At 43.0% G+C, this 17589-nt stretch overlaps 1 protein-coding gene across 1 annotated transcript in view; it reads right to left on the bottom strand.

Moving 5' to 3' along the window:
• Positions 1 to 17589, bottom strand: part of KCNH1 (potassium voltage-gated channel subfamily H member 1) — a 441878-nt gene that overhangs the window by 325012 nt on the left and 99277 nt on the right. Inside the window, exon 6 of the mRNA XM_070768644.1 lies at positions 14862 to 15254. Within this exon, the coding sequence (XP_070624745.1) occupies positions 14862 to 15254 (393 nt within the window). The remainder of the gene's footprint in view (positions 1 to 14861; positions 15255 to 17589) is intronic.

Below are 17589 nucleotides of genomic sequence, written 5' to 3'. Positions count from 1 at the left end.
TCTTTAGTTCCAAAGAAATCCCAGGGCTGATCTCCTTCAGAATGGACTGGTTGGATCTCCTTGCAGTCCAAGGGACTCTCAAGAGTCTTCTCCAACACCACAGTTCAAAAGCATCAATTCTTTGGCGCTCAGCCTTCTTCACAGTCCCACTCTCACATCCATACATGACCACTGGAAAAACCATAGCCTTGACTAGATGGACCTTTGTTGGCAAAGTAATGTCTCTGCTTTTGAATATGCTATCTAGGTTGGTCATAACTTTCTTCCAAGGAGTAAGCGTCTTTTAATTTTACAGCCGCAGTCACCATCTGCAGTGATTTTGGAGCCCAAAAAAATAAAGTCTGACACTGTCTCCACTGTTTCCCCATCTATTTCCATGAAGGGATGGGACCAGATGCCATGATCTTCGTTTTCTGAATGTTGAGTTTTAAGCCAACTTTTTCACTCTCCTATCAAGAGGCTTTTTAGTTCCTCTTCACTTTCTGCCATAAGGGTGATGTCATCTGCATATCTGAGGTTATTGATATTTCTCCCGGCAATCTTGATTCCAGCTTGTGCTTCTTCCAGCCCAGCATTTCTCATGATGTACTCTGCATATAAATTAAATAAGCAGGGTGACAAAATACAGCCTTGACATAGTCCCTTCCCAATTTTGAACCAGTCTGTTGTTCCATGTCCAGTTCTAACTGTTGGTTCCTGACCTGCATACAGATTTCGCAGAAGGCAGGTAAGGTGGTCTGGCACTTCCATAAATGTAATAAGTATTAAGTAAAATGGTAATATTTCATGACAAAAAGACTCATTCACAGGAAGACATAACAATCGTACATGTGTATTCATCTAACAACAAAGCTCTAAAAATACACAAAGCAAAAATTAACTGAACTAACAGGAGAAATAAACAATTCCACAATCACAGTTGAAGATTTTACAAACCTCGCTCAGTATGTGATGGAACAGACAGACAAAATTCAATAATAATATAGAGAATTTTTAAAATTATTAATCTACTTGACCTATTTATCATATAGAGAATATAACACTCAACTGCAAAATACACATTTTTTGTAAATTCATATAAAATATTTACCAAAATAGACCAGATATTTAGCCATAAAGCAAATCTCAATAAAACTCAAAGAATTAAAATCATATAGTATATTTTCTTACCACTAAAGAAATAATCTAGAAATCAATAATGATTAGAAAATTATCAAATGTTTAGAAATTAGGCAACACTCTTTCAAATAAAAGAAATCACAATAGAAATAAAGTAAAAGAAAGTGAAAATCACTCAGTCGTGTCCAACTCTTACGACCCCATGGATTATTACAGTCCATGGAATTCTCCAGGCCACAATACTGGAGAGGGTAGCCTTTCCCTTCTCCAGGGGATCTTTCCAATCCAGGGATGGAAAGCAGGTCTCCCGCATTGCAGGAGGATTCTTTACCAGCTGAGCCACAAGGGAAGCCCAAGAATACTGGAGTGGGAAGCCTATCCCTTCTCCAGGGGATCTTCCTGACCCAGGAATCAAACCAAGGTCTCCCACACTGCAGGCAGATTCTTTACCAACTGAGATATCAGGGAAGCCCTAGTAAGTAAGTGAAAGTCGCTCAGTCATATCTGATTCTGCGACCCCATGGACTATACAGTTCATGGAATTCTCTAGTCCAGAATACTGAGTGGGGAGCCTTTCCCTTCTCCAAGGGATCTTCCCAACCCAGGGATTGAACCAGGGTCTCCCTCATTGCAGGCAAATTCTTTACCAGCTGAGCCACAATGGAAGCCCAGTGTATTGAACTGAAATAATAGGATTTTAACTTTAAAATTTGGGGGATGTTTTTAAAAAGTCTTTAGAGGATAAAATAGCTTTAAATTCATACATTAAATCTTTTCTCAAATGATCAAAGATTCTATCCCATTAAGCTGGGTGGGAAATAGACTAATTATTTTTAAGTACAAGAAAGGAAAATACAAATAAGGACAAAAATCAATGAAATAGAAAAGACAATTAGCTAAGTCAAAATTGGTTCCTTTAAAAGATTAATAAAATTGACAAAACACTACCACAATTGACCAAAATGAACAGAGAGAAGATTCAAATGACCAGTGAAGAATAAACAGATATAATTCAAAAAGACACATGCATCCCTATGTGCACAACAGCATCATACACAAGAGCCAAAGCATGGAAACAACCTAAATGTCTACTGATAGAGCAAGGGATAAATAAGGTGTGGCGCATACACACACTGGAACACTACTCGGCCACTGGCAGCAACGTGGATGCAACTAGAGATCACTATGCTAAATGAAGTGAATCAGAAAGAGAAAGACAAACCATGTGACATCACTTATACATGGAACCTAAAATATGGCACAAATGAACCTATTTATGAGACAGAAACAAGCTCATACGCAGAGAGAACAGACTTGGGTTGCCAATGCAGAGGGGAGTGGGAGAGGGAAAGACTGGGAGTGTGGGGTTAGCAGATGTAAATGATCGTATTCAGGACAGATAAACAAGGTCCTACTGTGCAGCATAGCAACTACACTCAGTATCCTGTGATAAACCATGATGGAAAATATAAACAAAAAAATGTCTGTATGTTCAGAATTGAGTCACTCTGCTGTACAGCACTCTAAACTCAACTATACATCAATAAAAAAAATAATTCATGTTGAGGTTTGACAGAAAACAAAACTCTGTTAAGCAATTATCCTTCAATTAAAAAATAAGTTAAAAAACAAAATTAAAAAAGAATAAATGGAGAAAATCACTTTAGATTTAACAGACATTTAAAAATAACAACTGTATATTATATGTAACTTCTTGCCAATAAATTTGGCACACTAGATGAAAAGGCTAACCCTTCAATGATGTAAAACTGGCACAAATGAAAAAAACAACATCTGTATAGTCCTATACTTCCTAAAGGAATGGAAATCCTAATTTTAAATCTTCCCACAAAGAAAATTTCGGAGCCAGGCAACTTCATTGATGAAATATTTAAGGAATAAATAATATCAATGTTACATAAATTGTTTCAAAGGGTACACTTCCCTGTGTATCCTTAACAAGGACATCACAAGGAAAAAAAATGAAAGGCCAATATCTCTCATGAACAGAGATGCAAAATGCCTAAATATTAATATTAGAAAATCATATACAATTATATAAAAGAGTACAATATATCATGACCAATTAGGAGTTACTCCAGGAATGCAGGGTTAATTAACATTCAAAAGTCAATCAACATAACTCATCACATTAACAAAAGTAAGGAGAAAAAAACGTTATTTCAATAAATGTATAAAGCAATCTGGTAAAATTAAATACTTCTTCATGATGAAAATTCACATAAAACCAAGATTATGAGAGACCTTTCTTAACCTAAAAAGGAGTATGTATTTGTAAACTAAAATCAATTAAAGTCAACACAAACTGAAGGTGAAATAGTGAACATATCCCCCGATGGTTAACAATAAGACAAAATTGTCCATTATCTCCATTTCCACTCATTTCCTTAGAGATCCTATCTAGTACTAATTCAAGAAAAAGAAGTAAAAGGCATAGATTTTGGAAATAAATTCACAGAAACATCACTGTGTATATAAAAATACAGAAGAACCTACAAAATACTCAAATTAATAAGCAAAGTTGCCAACTTTGCTGCAAAATCAGTAAACAATTTTAGTACATGTGTTACCAAAGCAAGCATCAAAGTCAGTAGATAAAATAGTTTATACCAGCAATAAACAATTAAAAACAATTTAAATCCTACTGACAATACACGCACTGAAAACATCAGATATCTAGGAATAAGTTTAACAACAGCATTTTAAGAAATGTGTAAGACACTGATGCTGAAAACCACTAGATACTAAGAGAAATTTAAGGAAGACCCAAACATATGACTGGTTGATGGTCATAAATTAGAAAACACAATTTTAAGATTTTCATTCTCTCCAAATTGGTTTTTGTATTCAGTATCATCCCATTCAAAACCCCTACAAGATTTTGGTTTGGGGTGTTTTTTTGAGGGGGGGTGGAGATTAACAAGTTAACTCTCAAATTTTAGTGCATGTACAAAGACAGTAGAATTGACAGGGCAGTCTTGAAGAGAAAAAACAGAGGCAGTAACTGATTAATAATTACTATTATGCTATCACAATTAACAGTGTAGTACTGCACTGGCACCCACTCCAGTACTCTTGCCTGGAGAATCCCATGGACGGAGGAGCCTGGTGGGCTGCAGTCCATGGGGTCGCTAAGAGTCGGGCACGACTGAGCAACTTGACTTTCACTTTTCTCTTTCATGCATTGGAGAAAGAAATGGCAACCCACTCCAGTGTTCTTGCCTGGAGAATCCCAGGGACAGAGGAGCCTAGTGGGCTGCCGTCTATGGTGTCGCACAGAGTCAGACACCGTTGTCCGACTGTACTATTCTTACAGTACTGCTGTAAGAATAGACAAATAAGCCAGTGGAACATCACAGAGTCTAAAAATAAACTCTGGACAGTTACTTGATTTATGACCACAGCTCAGTGCCATGGTGGAGGTAACAGCTTGATGGCAGCCAGTTCATTAGAACAGGAGGAGTGGAAGTGGAGACCCTTTCCCTCTCATTCTCACCACTGCTGTCTGGGAACACTTTCAAAAATCAAAATCAGATCGTGTCACACACATAATGGAAACTCGGGGTGGCTTCTTTTTGTCTGTGTGACAACATGTAAACTCCTTGGCAAGACCCTGTGTCACTATCTTGCTCCTGCTCTCAACCTTCCTCCCTTCCCCAGGGCTGACTTTCTGCTTTGGATGTAATGAATACCTTGCTAGTCCCTGACAGCTCACCCCTCTGCTCCTGATTGCTCCTCTTACAAGACTCTCCTCCTTACTCCTCATCAGACTAACCCCGATCATCTCCTCCAGGAAGCCTTCCAGCTTCTCTCAACAGGCTACATGCTCCTCAACAGCAAGAAACAACACCCTGAGCTGACCCTTCTCACATCCTCTGCTGGCGTTTGTCATCCATGGTCCCCACTAGACTGCGAGCAGACTGAAGAGCTGCATCCCTGTCCCCTACCACCTCAGTCAGTAAGTTTTCTTTAAAGAAAGATCACCCTCAACAGGGGCTTCCCCGATAGCTCAGCTGGTAAAGAATCTGCCTGCAATGGCAGGAGACCCTGGTTCAATTCCTGGGTTGGGAAGATCCCCTGGAGAAGGGAAAGGCTACCCACTCAGTATTCCTGGGTTATCAGATCTACTGTTGTGGTATCACAATGCTTGTGTTCAAATAACCTTTACTGGGCTTCCCTGGTGGCTCAGACAGTAAAGAATCCACCTGTAGTACAGCAGACCGAAGTTTGATCCCTGGGTTGGGAAGATCTCCTAGAGGAGGGCATGGCAACCCACTCCAGTATTCTTGCCTGGAAAATCTCCATGGATGGAAGAGCCTGGTGGGATACAGTCCATGGGGTCACAAAGAGTCAGACACAACCGGGTGACTAAGCGCAGGACAGGACCCTAAACAAGATTCGAAGAAATGTTGGTAGAGAATTAAAAGTAGAACTGGGGTTGGCCAAAAAAGAGACTGGGGGGCGAGGGGGAAGAAAGGACAATGTGTGAGCAGAGGTGAGTCAGGCACATCTGTCGAGTCTGTTTTGCTCCAATGTACAATGCTCTCAGAGCATCACTAAGTTTTTATGCTATTTAAAGCTCTGGAATCACAGTTTCATAGTAAATCACCGCTTCCAGGAAGCCATCCAGGATTAACTTGTTCCCTTTAAAATGCTCCCCCTAGCCACTGCCCTGGTCCCCCATGCATGCCCCAAGGGGTGAGGATGATTCAGTTGTCTGTGTAGGATAAAACACCTATAGCCTGCCCTTCTGTTTGGAGCCTCTGCTTGATCAACAGCCACGGAACCTCCATAATCCTTGACATACTGTGAACACAAGTCAGGAAGAAGACTGATCTTTTTAATTAAAATAAGAGGAAACATTCTATGCTGACTTGCCCTCACAGGTGAGAGGGGAGAAATGGCAATATTCCAGCATGACAACAGTAGTAACTGATATCGTCACTGAAGGCGACCCCAGCCACTGGCCACTGCTGGCAAGTCCCCATCATCAGAAGAGAAACACACCCCACAACAGCACTTCCTGCCACAAACAAAACACTTAGATGAAACTACAAGGTGTCTGGTTTTGTCTTCCTTTTGCCAAAATAAATGGATGGTAGAAATGGGGGGTTACTCAGCACAAACACAAAAGATAGAAATGCCAAGGAAAAGTGTATGAAATATGAGGGTACTATCATACAATTTCGGGTTTGTCTGTTGTATTAATAGACACAATTTTGTTGTTGCTATTGTTTAGTCGCTAAGTCGTGTCTGATTCTTTTGCAATCCCACAGATTGTGGCCCACCAGGCTCCTCTGTCCATGGGATTTTTCAGGCAAGAATAACGGAGTGAGTTGCCATTTCCTCCTCCAGGGATCTTCCTGACCCAGGCAGCAAAACCACATCTCCTGTGTCTCCTGCTTTGAGAAGGCAGATTCTTTACCACTTGAGCCACCTGGGAAGCCCATTAGACATAATAGCTTGAGTTAAATATTTTCAGTTTTTATCCAGGAGACACCATAGGCTGCTGAGATGGGCTGGTCTGCATGCCAGTGTCTCAGCTCTTCCATACTCTCCATGTTCCAGGGATCCACAGGAGGAGGAAAGCCCAGGAGCAGGCCTGTGTTGATCAGGCCTAAATAACCAATGCTATCAATAACAGAGTTTTTTAATAGCTATTTTGTTGTTGTTGTGAAATACATAAATTATACTACATCCATACAATGGAATATTATTCAGAAATAAAAAGAAATAAGCTATCTGAAGTCCCCAAAATACATGGAGGAAACTTAAGGCCTTATTTCTAAGTGAAAGAAGCCCATCTGAAAAGGCTACATATTACATGATCCCAAGATTATGACACTGTGGAAAAGGTAAAACGATAGAGACAGTAGAAAGCAGTTGCCAATAGTTAGAGAGAAGGATGGGATGAACAGGTGGAACACAGAGATGTTTAGGGCAGTGAAACTGTTGTATGATACACAATGGTGGACACATGTATTATCCATCTGTTAAAACCCAGAAAATGTACACTGCAAAGAGTGACCCCTAATGGAAACTCTGGACTTCAGCTGATAACGATGCATCGTATTGGCCATAATGGGGCTTCCCCAATGGCAGATAAAGAATCTGCATGCAATGCAGGAGACACAGGAAGTGCAGCTTTGATCCTTGGGTCGGGAAGATCCCCTGGAGTAGGAAGTGGCAACCTAGTCCAGTATTCTTGCCTGGAGAATCCCATGGACAGAGGAGCCTGGTGGGCTACAATCCATAAGGTCGCAGAGTCAGACACAACAATGTGACTGAGCACACTGGCCGTAACCAGTGTACTACACGCATGCGAGGTGTTAATAACAGGGCATCTGCCGGTGGTGAAGGTAGTCTTTCTACTTCTATAAACCTAAACTCCTCTGAAAAATAGTCTATTAATAAAAAAATAATTGCTATGGTAAACCACAGGGAAATACATAAACAAATTATAGTACATCCACACAGTGTATTGCTGAACGTCTAGGATAGAAAACTCTCAGTCATTTCATGACATTCAGCCAACAGCTTCCTCTGAGGTTTCAGCTGGACAAGAGGTGTCACCTATATGGGAATTGAACCAGTGTCCATCCACCTAAATAGAAACCACAGGTAAGGCCTGAAAACTACAAATCAACAGGATGATCTGTGTACATAGATCCAATTTGATTTCAGCTTCAGTGATAAGGAAATCACAGAAAAGCTAGGAATAGTGATCCTAGAAGAACCTTGGCCCATCCGCCAAGGAGAGAGAAGGAGGACAGGCAACCAGCCCTTTAGAGTTACTTCCGACCCCACGCTCACCGCCCAGCCCTACGCATATGCACTAGGGATCTCAGTTTAGGGTCACCCAGGCTGACCACTCGGACCTCTCACCCCTTGGAGGTGGGGTGGGGGGCAGGCAGAAGGGGCCAAGTTGGGAATGATTCACGGAAGGACTTGAGAATAGCACACACTGCTTGGCTCATTCTGTCTCCAGATCTCTGATAAGGCAGCATGACTTGCAGGGAAAAGCACAGACCTAGGAGTTATGAGACCAGAGTCCAGTTTTACTCTCTGGACAACCTGGCCCTTTCCCCTCATCTGCAAAGCAGGGATAATCTTCCCTAGAGCCACAGAAGGTTCAAGTTGAAATGGACCCATCTTACAGGTGAGGTAAGTGAAGTCCAAGGAGATGAAATGACTTCTGTAAGTTTGCACAGCTGGAAGCCGACAAGTCAACTTCCCCTCAGTTAAGTGCAGTTTCTTTACCACCACAGAGCTGAAACAAAGACCCTCTGCACAACAAAGAATATGGTCAATAATATAAAAACTTTGTACGAGGACAGACAGTTACTAGATTTAGCACAGTGAACATTTTATAATGTTTGCAAATGTCAAACTACTATGGACTACACCTGAAACTAACATAATATGGTAGGTCACCTATATTTCAATAATAAAAAAGGCGATCTGTGTGAAAGCGTTTTGGAAAGGTAGATGCTCTAGATGAAGGGGAGTCGCTATCAGTGCCGTTATCTTTCCATCAGCATGCCTCGGTCCTCCTCTGCTCTGGGTGAACATCATCCATGTGCTCTCGGCAAGTGTCATCTGTGACCGGCCCTAGCTGGTGGTGCTTCTGTCTGAGGTTGCAGGGCCAGGGACAGAAGGAAGCTCTTGGCCCCAGGCCTCAGGGCACCAGAATTGTAACCCGGGTGGGAGCACAATTGGCTCCATCGGCTGTTTGCACTTCTGCACTCCACTGGCAGTAAAATTAGGATTCCTTATGTTTTGTGAATAATAATTCTATCTTTAACCCATGACACATACCAGGGCAATAATCCACTAAGTTAAGGGTCCCCAACCATGGACGAGGTAGCAGTCAGTGGCCAATGAGGAACCTGGCCACATAGCAGGAGGTGAACAGCGGCAGGCCAGCCAGCGAAGCTTCACCTGTATTTACAACCGCTCCCCATTACTCGCATTACCCGCTGAGCCCCAGCTCCTGTCTGATCAGCAGTGGCGTTAGATTCTTATAGAAGCGTGAACCCTCCTGTGACCTGTCCACGAGAGGGATCTAGACTGCTCACTCCTTATAAGGACCATCCCCAAACCAGCCCCCCTGCCCTGCAACACTGGTCCATGGAAAGAGTGTCTTCCAGGAAACCAGTCCCTGGTGCTCGAAAGGTCGGGGTCCACTGCACTACGTGCTTGAAAGAGACCCACCGGGCTTTCGCTCTAGCACACCCATTCCGAGCTTCCACTTACTCCGTTTCCAGACCTCCTGTCCTCTCACCAGTTTAACTAATGCGCAAACATTTTCCCAAACGGCCTCCAAAACAGATGATTACCAACAGACTGGAGAATGACGCAAACATAGGCCATCTACATAAGTGAACCAAGCTGGAGCAAAATGCTTGTGTGGCTTAAACCATGAGGTGGGCTCCATCCAAACACGGCTGAATTCACAATTGCTGGCTTTTTAACCTAATTTCTTGACCCAAGGTTTGGGAAGGCCCAATCCTTTCACTTTAAGAGCCCTCTCCCCAGTACCCACATCTATACCCTAACCCCTACACACACAGATGGCAAAGCCCCCACTGCCCATCTGCTGCTTCCCTGGTGGTCTCCACTGCAACACAATTCCATTGGCATAATTAAGAGGACACGAGAGAGAGGTCTGTTCCATTATTGTTTATGAGAAATGAATCAATAATTCCCTATTTCTCCCCACTCTCTAGTCTTAGATGAGCAACCCCACAGCAGAGCCTGGGGAAGAAGACAACGTATAGTGAATTACTCAGAACTCTTCTAGTGAAGCCATTTCCCCCACCTAACCCAGGTTCCAGCTGAGCTATTCCAAATCCTGAAAGATGACGCTGTGAAAGTGCTGCACTCAATATGCCAGCAAATTTGGAAAACTCAGCAGTGGCCACAGGACTGGAAAAGGTCAGTTTTCATTCCAATCCCAAAGAAAGGCAATGCCAAAGAATGCTCAAACTACTGCACAATTGCACTCATCTCATACGCTAGTAAATAATGCTCAAAATTCTCCAAGCCAGGCTTCACCAATACGTGAACCATCAACTTCCAGATGTTCAAGTTGGTTTTAGAAAAGGCAGAGGAACCAGAGATCAAATTGCCAACATCCACTGGATCATCGAAAACGTAAGAGAGTTCCAGAAAAACATCTATTTCTGTTTTATTGACTATGCCAAAGTCTTTGACTGTGTGGATCACAATAAACTGTGGAAAATTCTGAAAGAGAACGGAATACCAGACCACCTGATCTGCCTCTTGAGAAACCTGTATGCAGGTCAGGAAGCAACAGTTAGAACTGGACATGGAACAAAAGACTGGTTCCAGATAGGAAAAGGAGTACGTCAAGGATGTATATTGTCACCCTGCTTATTTAACTTACATGCAGAGTACATCATGAGAAACGCTGGGCTGGAGGAAGCACAAGCTGTAATCAAGATTGCTGCGAGAAATATCAATAACCTCAGATATGCAGATGATACCACCCTTATGGCAGAAAGTGAAAAGGAACTCAAAAGCCTCTTGATGAAAGTGAAAGAGGAGAGTGAAAAAGTTGGCTTAAAGCTCAACATTCAGAAAACAAAGATCATGACATCTGGTCCCATCACTTCATGGGAAATAATTGGGGGAACAGTGGAAACAGTGGCTGACTTTATTTTGGGGGGCTCCAAAATCATGGCAGATGGTGACTGCACCCATAAAATTAAAAGACGCTTACTCCTTGGAAGGAAAGTTATGACCAACCTAGATAGCATATTCAAAAGCAGAGACATTACTTTGCCAACAAAGGTCCGTCTAGTCAAGGCTATGGTTTTTCCAGTGGTCATGTATGGATGTGAGAGTTGGACTGTGAAGAAAGCTGAGCACCGAAGAATTGATGCTTTTGAACTGGGGTGTTGGAGAAGACTCTTGAGAGTCCCTTGGACTGCAAGGAGATCCAATCAGTCCATTCTAAAGGAGATCAGTCCTGGGTGTTCATTGGAAGGACTGATGCTGAAACTTAAACTCCAATACTTTGGCCACCTCATCCTGATGCTGGGAGGGATTGGGGGCAGGAGGAGAAGGGGACAACGGAGGATGAGATGGCTGGATGGCATCACCAACTTGATGGACATGAGTTTGAGTGAACTCCAGGAGTTGGTGATGGACAGGGAGGCCTGGCATGCTGAGATTCATGGGGTCGCAAAGAGTCGGACATGACTCAGTGACTGAACTGAACTGAACCGAACCCAGGTTCAACAGGTGGGGTGCCCTTCATGGCCTCTCCAACCCGAGCGCCAGCAGCCCTTCGTGCCCACTGATTTAATGGTGCCTTTTAAGACAAAGGCCTGTGCCTGGAAAATGGTGCTATCCCTTGGTGAGCATCTTAAACTGCCCATCTCATCACCAACCCACCTGCCTCAGGGAAACTGCAGCTTCCCATCTCTTGGTACCCAATACCCAGCCTCCCCATGACAACAACCAAGCCAAGGGTGAACCACACACATCAGGAACTTCTCGGTCAGTTCTGACTCAATAATATCCTTCTGTGTTTTCTCCCTATTTTACCAAAACTGTCACGGAACAGACCCAGGGAATATGACTCATTCAAGATGGTGCAGCAAATCATATGGTCACAGTAATAATGAGTCCCCTTGTGATTCTTCTCTGTTCTGTTTGTGAGTTAAGAAGGTTAAACCATATGACAGTTCTACTGGGCTCTGACCTCCAGTAGGTCTACTTATCATGAAAAGAAAGGGATGTTGCTCAGTTGTGTCCGACTCTGCAACCCCATGGACTGTAGTCCACCAGGCTCCTCCATCCATAGAATTTTCCAGGCAAGAGTACTGGAGTGGGTTGCCATTTCCTTCTCCAGGGGATCTTCCCGACCCAGGGATCAAACCCAGGTCTCCCACATTGCAGGCAGACACTTTACTGTCTGAGCAACCTGCTAAATATCCTCTTCCCACCCTACCTTCCTCCAGCTTCCACCAAAGATAGGAAGTCAGTGCTGAGTCTCTCATTTTTACAGAAAGTCTGGAGGTGAGACTAACACCAGGGATTCTGAACTCACCAGGTTTTGCAACTGACAGGGAACTCAAATCCACAGCCCAAATGCCATGCATTCAGGCAGTTGAGGGGGTATCATCCCCTAGCTGCAGCTAGGAAAACTGGAATCCAGAAAGGCTAAATGACGTGCACAAGGTTCCCAGCTGTCCTTATAGGGGAGACTAAGAGGGCCAGCAGCCAAATCTTCAGTATTCTTGTGTTTCCCCGACTCTACCGTAACTATTTATTACAGAAAGGTTTTATTTCAGGTGTGAGCCAAAGCTCTGAAAGGAGTTATCAAATATAGAGTCAAGTCTTTACAGAAGCAAATCATAACTATAACCTCTTAATGTTCATGTTATTGTCCATGATCAAGACACAGTTGTAAGAACTTTAATGCTAAAACCCTTTGCCAACTATTAATAAAAAGCTATAAAGAAATTATGGCTTCCCAGGTGGCTCATTGGTAAAGAATTCACCCACCAATGCAGGAGCCACAAGAGATGTGGGTTCGATCCCTGGGTCAGGAAGATCCCCTGGAGTAGGAAATTGCAACCAGCTCCAGTATTCTTGCCTAGAAGATCCCATGAACCGAGAAGCCTAGAGGGCTATAGTCCATGGGGTTGCAAAGAGTCGGACAAGACTGAGGGACTGATCACAGAGAAATTATAATTTCCCTATCTACAACAGATTTCACGAATCTGGACACCAGAAACCATGTCAAGGGTACTCACAACTAATGGCAAAGGAATTCTAACCCAACATACACCGTGCATGGGAAGAAGCTCTATGCTCTGCTCACCTACAAGGTAATCTCGACACGTTTACATATGTGTTTACAGCTCTGCCAGTGTTTAGTAAGAGACTACAGAAGCCAAAAACTGTTCTATTTATCTGCAAAATTTCAATGCCATTGCTGTAAATAGCAAATGGTTTATTTTTAAAACTCAACCAGTATTTTTAAAGTTAAAACTCATTTCCCATATGTGCATAAGAAGCTCTTTTAGGTTGAAATAATCAGTTAAATCATCTAAGCCAAAATGATCATATTTTCCTCGCTAACTAACATAAAATTTGCTAGAAATGTACTCACAGAGAAAAATAGCACTCCCAACGTGTACTAAAATTCACATTTAAGAATCCCAACATTCACTTTAGGGATGATTTCACTCTTCTAAATGATCAGCCTCAACTCATTTAATCCCCCTACAAAATCCACACAAAGCATTATTTCTCAGGATTTTAAAGTCTATTAAAAGACACCACACAGATGAAAACAGGGACTGTTCTGAGTCTGGAGCATCTGAACACCAGTTCCCCTTCACTGGAGAGCAAACAGTAGGAAGTTGGATTCTCAGGCAGGGGCTGGAATCCTCGCCCACTGCTGGTACTGATGTGAAGGTGAAGGTATGCCACCACCAAGACGTTGGGTCACTGGCAGGCCCCGTTATCCTGGCAGGGAACTGGCTGTCCCTTCCCACTATGTCAAGGCTGAGTCCTACTAGCCCTTTAGCCCTGAGAGCATATCTCGCCTCGCTTCAGCCTCCCAATGACTTCCTGATGACCCATCCAGACAGCAGCACAGCCACACTGAGACCTCTGGGACCCTCCGCAATCTGAGGCAGTGAGGGCCACTGCTATCTGAGGCTGAAGACTGACTTACCAGGTGTACTGCCATAAAGTGTCAACTGAAGGGTAGGGAAAAAATATATCAATTCTCACAGAACACTCAAACTAGATAAGAATCTGACATTTTCCTTTGCCGTGATGTGACACCGTTGCTTTTTTTAATGGAGAAAATCACTTTAGCCGGCCGAGCGGCCCCTTCCTGCTGCAACATGTCCTAGCACCCATTCACTGACTCTTTAAGCATGTCCTGATTTTAGCCTGTTTCAGAGCATTTATCTTCTTTTAATTCCTCCCATAACAACCCAAAGCAGTGTAGTCCAGTAACACTCTCCTCTTGCCTGACTTAACCACAAGAGTCCGATGTAACCACAGCCTGACTACCTCAGCAAATTTAGGCAAGGGACAGCATGGACAATTGAATGCCATTGGTCACCTGCAAAAGTCATTTTAGAGAGGAATCAACTCATGGTTTCCCAACATTTACCAGAGAAAAAGGAAAAATAAAGGCAAGCAATCTTAGGGGAGAGTAGCATCTCTGATTTCAAGAGTTAATTAGTTTTGAAACAGCCAAAGGTCAGCAGCAGAAAACAGAAAAGTCCCCATGATGAGAATAATCAGTAGATAGGCATTCAGCGATTGCATACCAAGTGTAAGAGTCAGCAGTGCAGCGGCAATGCATGCCTGCTTCCGCAGCCCCACCTCCCAAACCAGCAGCTTGCACTCCACATGGAGTGAGTGAGAAGCCTCTGGTCTCCTCCACACCCATCCACTGACATGCAGGGTTCTCCACACGTCCAAAGGACAAGAGCAGCAGGCAGGGATACTGACCAAGCATCATGCTCCCTCTGTTTCAGACACCAATCGTACTAATTCCCACCCATTCAAGTACTCTTCTGTTGAGCATCCACAATTAACTTAAAGACACGACAACAAGGTCTGAGATTTGAGGGATGTACCTGACTCTCTCTCCCCTCCAGGGGTGGTGGAATCTGATCAGCAAAACCAATCTTCCCTGGATCACCCATAAAGGCACTAACCTCATCCACGTTCTCAAAAGCGTTGATGACGTCATAGGGCAAACAGGACAGAAGGTCAATCACAAACCACGTCTTCAGGTAGTTCATGCGAATGAGTTTGGGGTCAGAAATCACCTCCCCAGCGGGTCCAACAAAAGTGGTGTGAAAATTCAGCACAATGTCCACCAAAAAAATGACATCCACGATGCTGTCCACAACCAGCCAGGCCACGTTGTTCTGCCTGGTTTTAAAGGAGACGTTGTAAGGAACCAGGATGGCTGTGTAGAAGGTTAGGATCAGGATGATCCAGTCCCACGTGGTCTTAAAAACGCAGTAGTGTAAGATGATGTGCGGGGGAGTCTTTGGTGCCTCTTGCTTGTACTGGGGAAGGATGTCTGAGCCCAGCTGCAGAACCTGTGAGGAAAAACACAGCCAAGAGAGAACTAAGTGAGGATTTCATTGCGAGCGTCAGACCAGCCAGCCTCTGTCATGGACAAACACTCATGACGTTCCAGACGGATCAGGAGGTACAAAAACAGGAACTGGAGGACTATGGGAGAATAGAGTGAGCGCTGTAATATAAACGATCATAATGAAACAATAAATATACTAAGTACCTCACATACAGTGATTACCTCACAATTCTAAATACAACCTTGTTTGATTAGCTAGCTATTATTCCATGTCACAAGAGAGAGACTGGGACACAAGAGAATTAAGCAACTTTACTCAACAAATATTGATTACTTTGTCACCAGAATTGTTCTAGACACTGGGCAAATAGCAGTGAAGGAAACAGCATGATTCTTGTTCTTGGAGAGGTCAGTCTAGTAGACAAATCAAGACAATATCAAATTGTAAGAAGAGATAAATAGAGTGGATATATGTTTACATATAACTGAATCACTTTGCTGTACAGAAGAAATTAACACAACATTGTAAATCAACTATACACCAATAAAAATTAATTTAAAAAAAAGAAAATGTGGACAACAATAGTACCTACCTCATGGGGTTGCTGCAATGATTAAATATGTTAATATATGCATAGAGCTTAAAATTGCTGCTGTTATTTTTGTTTAATTGCTAAGTTGTGTCCGACTCTTTTGCAACCCCATGGTCTGTAGCCCACCAGGCTCCTCTGTCCATGGGATTCTCCAGGCAAGAATACTGAACTGAGTTGCCATTTCCTTCTCCAGGGGATATTCCTGACCCAGGGATCAAAAGCTCGTCTCCTGCATTGCAGGTGGATTCTTTACCACTGAGCCAGTAGGGATACCCACAGAGCTTAAAATAGTGGCTAATAAAGAATAAGTGTTTTATAATAATGATGATAACAATAACTTCATCACAGGTTGCTGTCAGGTATAAATTAGACAACATATATAAAATACCTAGAAAATAAATCGGAGTACTTGTAAAAAAAAATTTAAAGTATCATTAAATTTCTCTACTGACAAATTTTAATCAAATGATTGTGACTGTATTCCAATAAAACTATGTACAATGAAATTTTACTTTCAAAAAGTTAGAGGCTGCGGGACACACAGTGTTTTGATAGAATGTGACTTGAGGACCAGGACAAAGAGAGCGTTTGGACTAAAACCTGAAGGAAAGCAAGACACCAGTCATTCGAACTTTGAATGAAAAGTATCCAAGATAGAGAAGATAACTGGTGTAATGGCCTCAGGGTAGGACAAGTGAGATATTTTAAGGAAAGGAAGAAAGTCTGGTATGACTAACGCATACTAAACGAGAGGGAAAGGGATGCTAGCCAACTCGACGGGGAAGCAGAAACCAGACCACGCAGGCCCTAGAGGGCCACAGGGAGGTGTTGGATTTTATTCTCAGTATGTCTGAGTGTAACTGGAGGGTCCTGAGTAAGAAAGTAATAATCAGATGCGTGTTTATGAAAGAATAAATTGAGGCAGAGGATTAGAGGGAAGAAGAGAATCAGAGAATTTACTATTATAGTCTGGGGGAAAGATAGGGTGATGGAGAAAAGTAATCTAATTTTGGATATATTTTTGAAGTAAAACCAACTGGACTTGCTATTGGCTGGAAAGTAAAGAAAAGGGAGAAGGGGTACTCACTACTTTATTCCCAAAACACAGCACAGTGACTGGCCCACAGTGGGCAGTACAGGACGATTTTTAAGTGAATGACTGAGCTTCACGGTCATACAGCTAGCAAAAGATGGGACCAGGATCCCAAAGGAGATCCAGCTGGATTAAAAACATGTGCTGCTCCACAGCAAGATTATATTTCCCTAAATAACAGGCTTTTGAGGAATCAGATTCAGTAAACAATGAAGTATAGAGAAGCCTGGCTCCAAGAAAGTATTGAGCATGGTTCTCACCCTCAATAATCAAAGGCAAGAAGCTCTGCTTTTAGAAGCCAGGCCAAGTTGGAAGGGACCCACCATACACGTCCCCCAGCTGCTCCTCTGTGGCACTTACGTGGTTCTTAGAAACACCTAGGTGAAACTTCCCCTTGTGTCATGGGAACGTCTTTGTACCTCTAGAGGATAAAGATCCCTTGTGCTGTGCTGTGCTTAGTCACTCAGTCGTGTCTGACTGTGACCCCATGGACTGTAGCCCACCAGGCTCCTCTATCCATGGGGATTCTCCAGGTAAGAATACTGGAGTGGATTGCCATGTCCTCCTCCAGGGGATCTTCCCAACCTAGGGATCGAACCCAGGTCTTCCACATTGTAGGCAGATTCTTTACCATCTGAGCCACCAGGGAA

The sequence above is a fragment of the Bos indicus genome, chromosome 16 (genome assembly GCF_029378745.1).
Source record: "Bos indicus isolate NIAB-ARS_2022 breed Sahiwal x Tharparkar chromosome 16, NIAB-ARS_B.indTharparkar_mat_pri_1.0, whole genome shotgun sequence".
Lineage (NCBI taxonomy): Eukaryota > Metazoa > Chordata > Mammalia > Artiodactyla > Bovidae > Bos > Bos indicus.
This window is presented reverse-complemented; position numbering and strand designations above follow the sequence as displayed.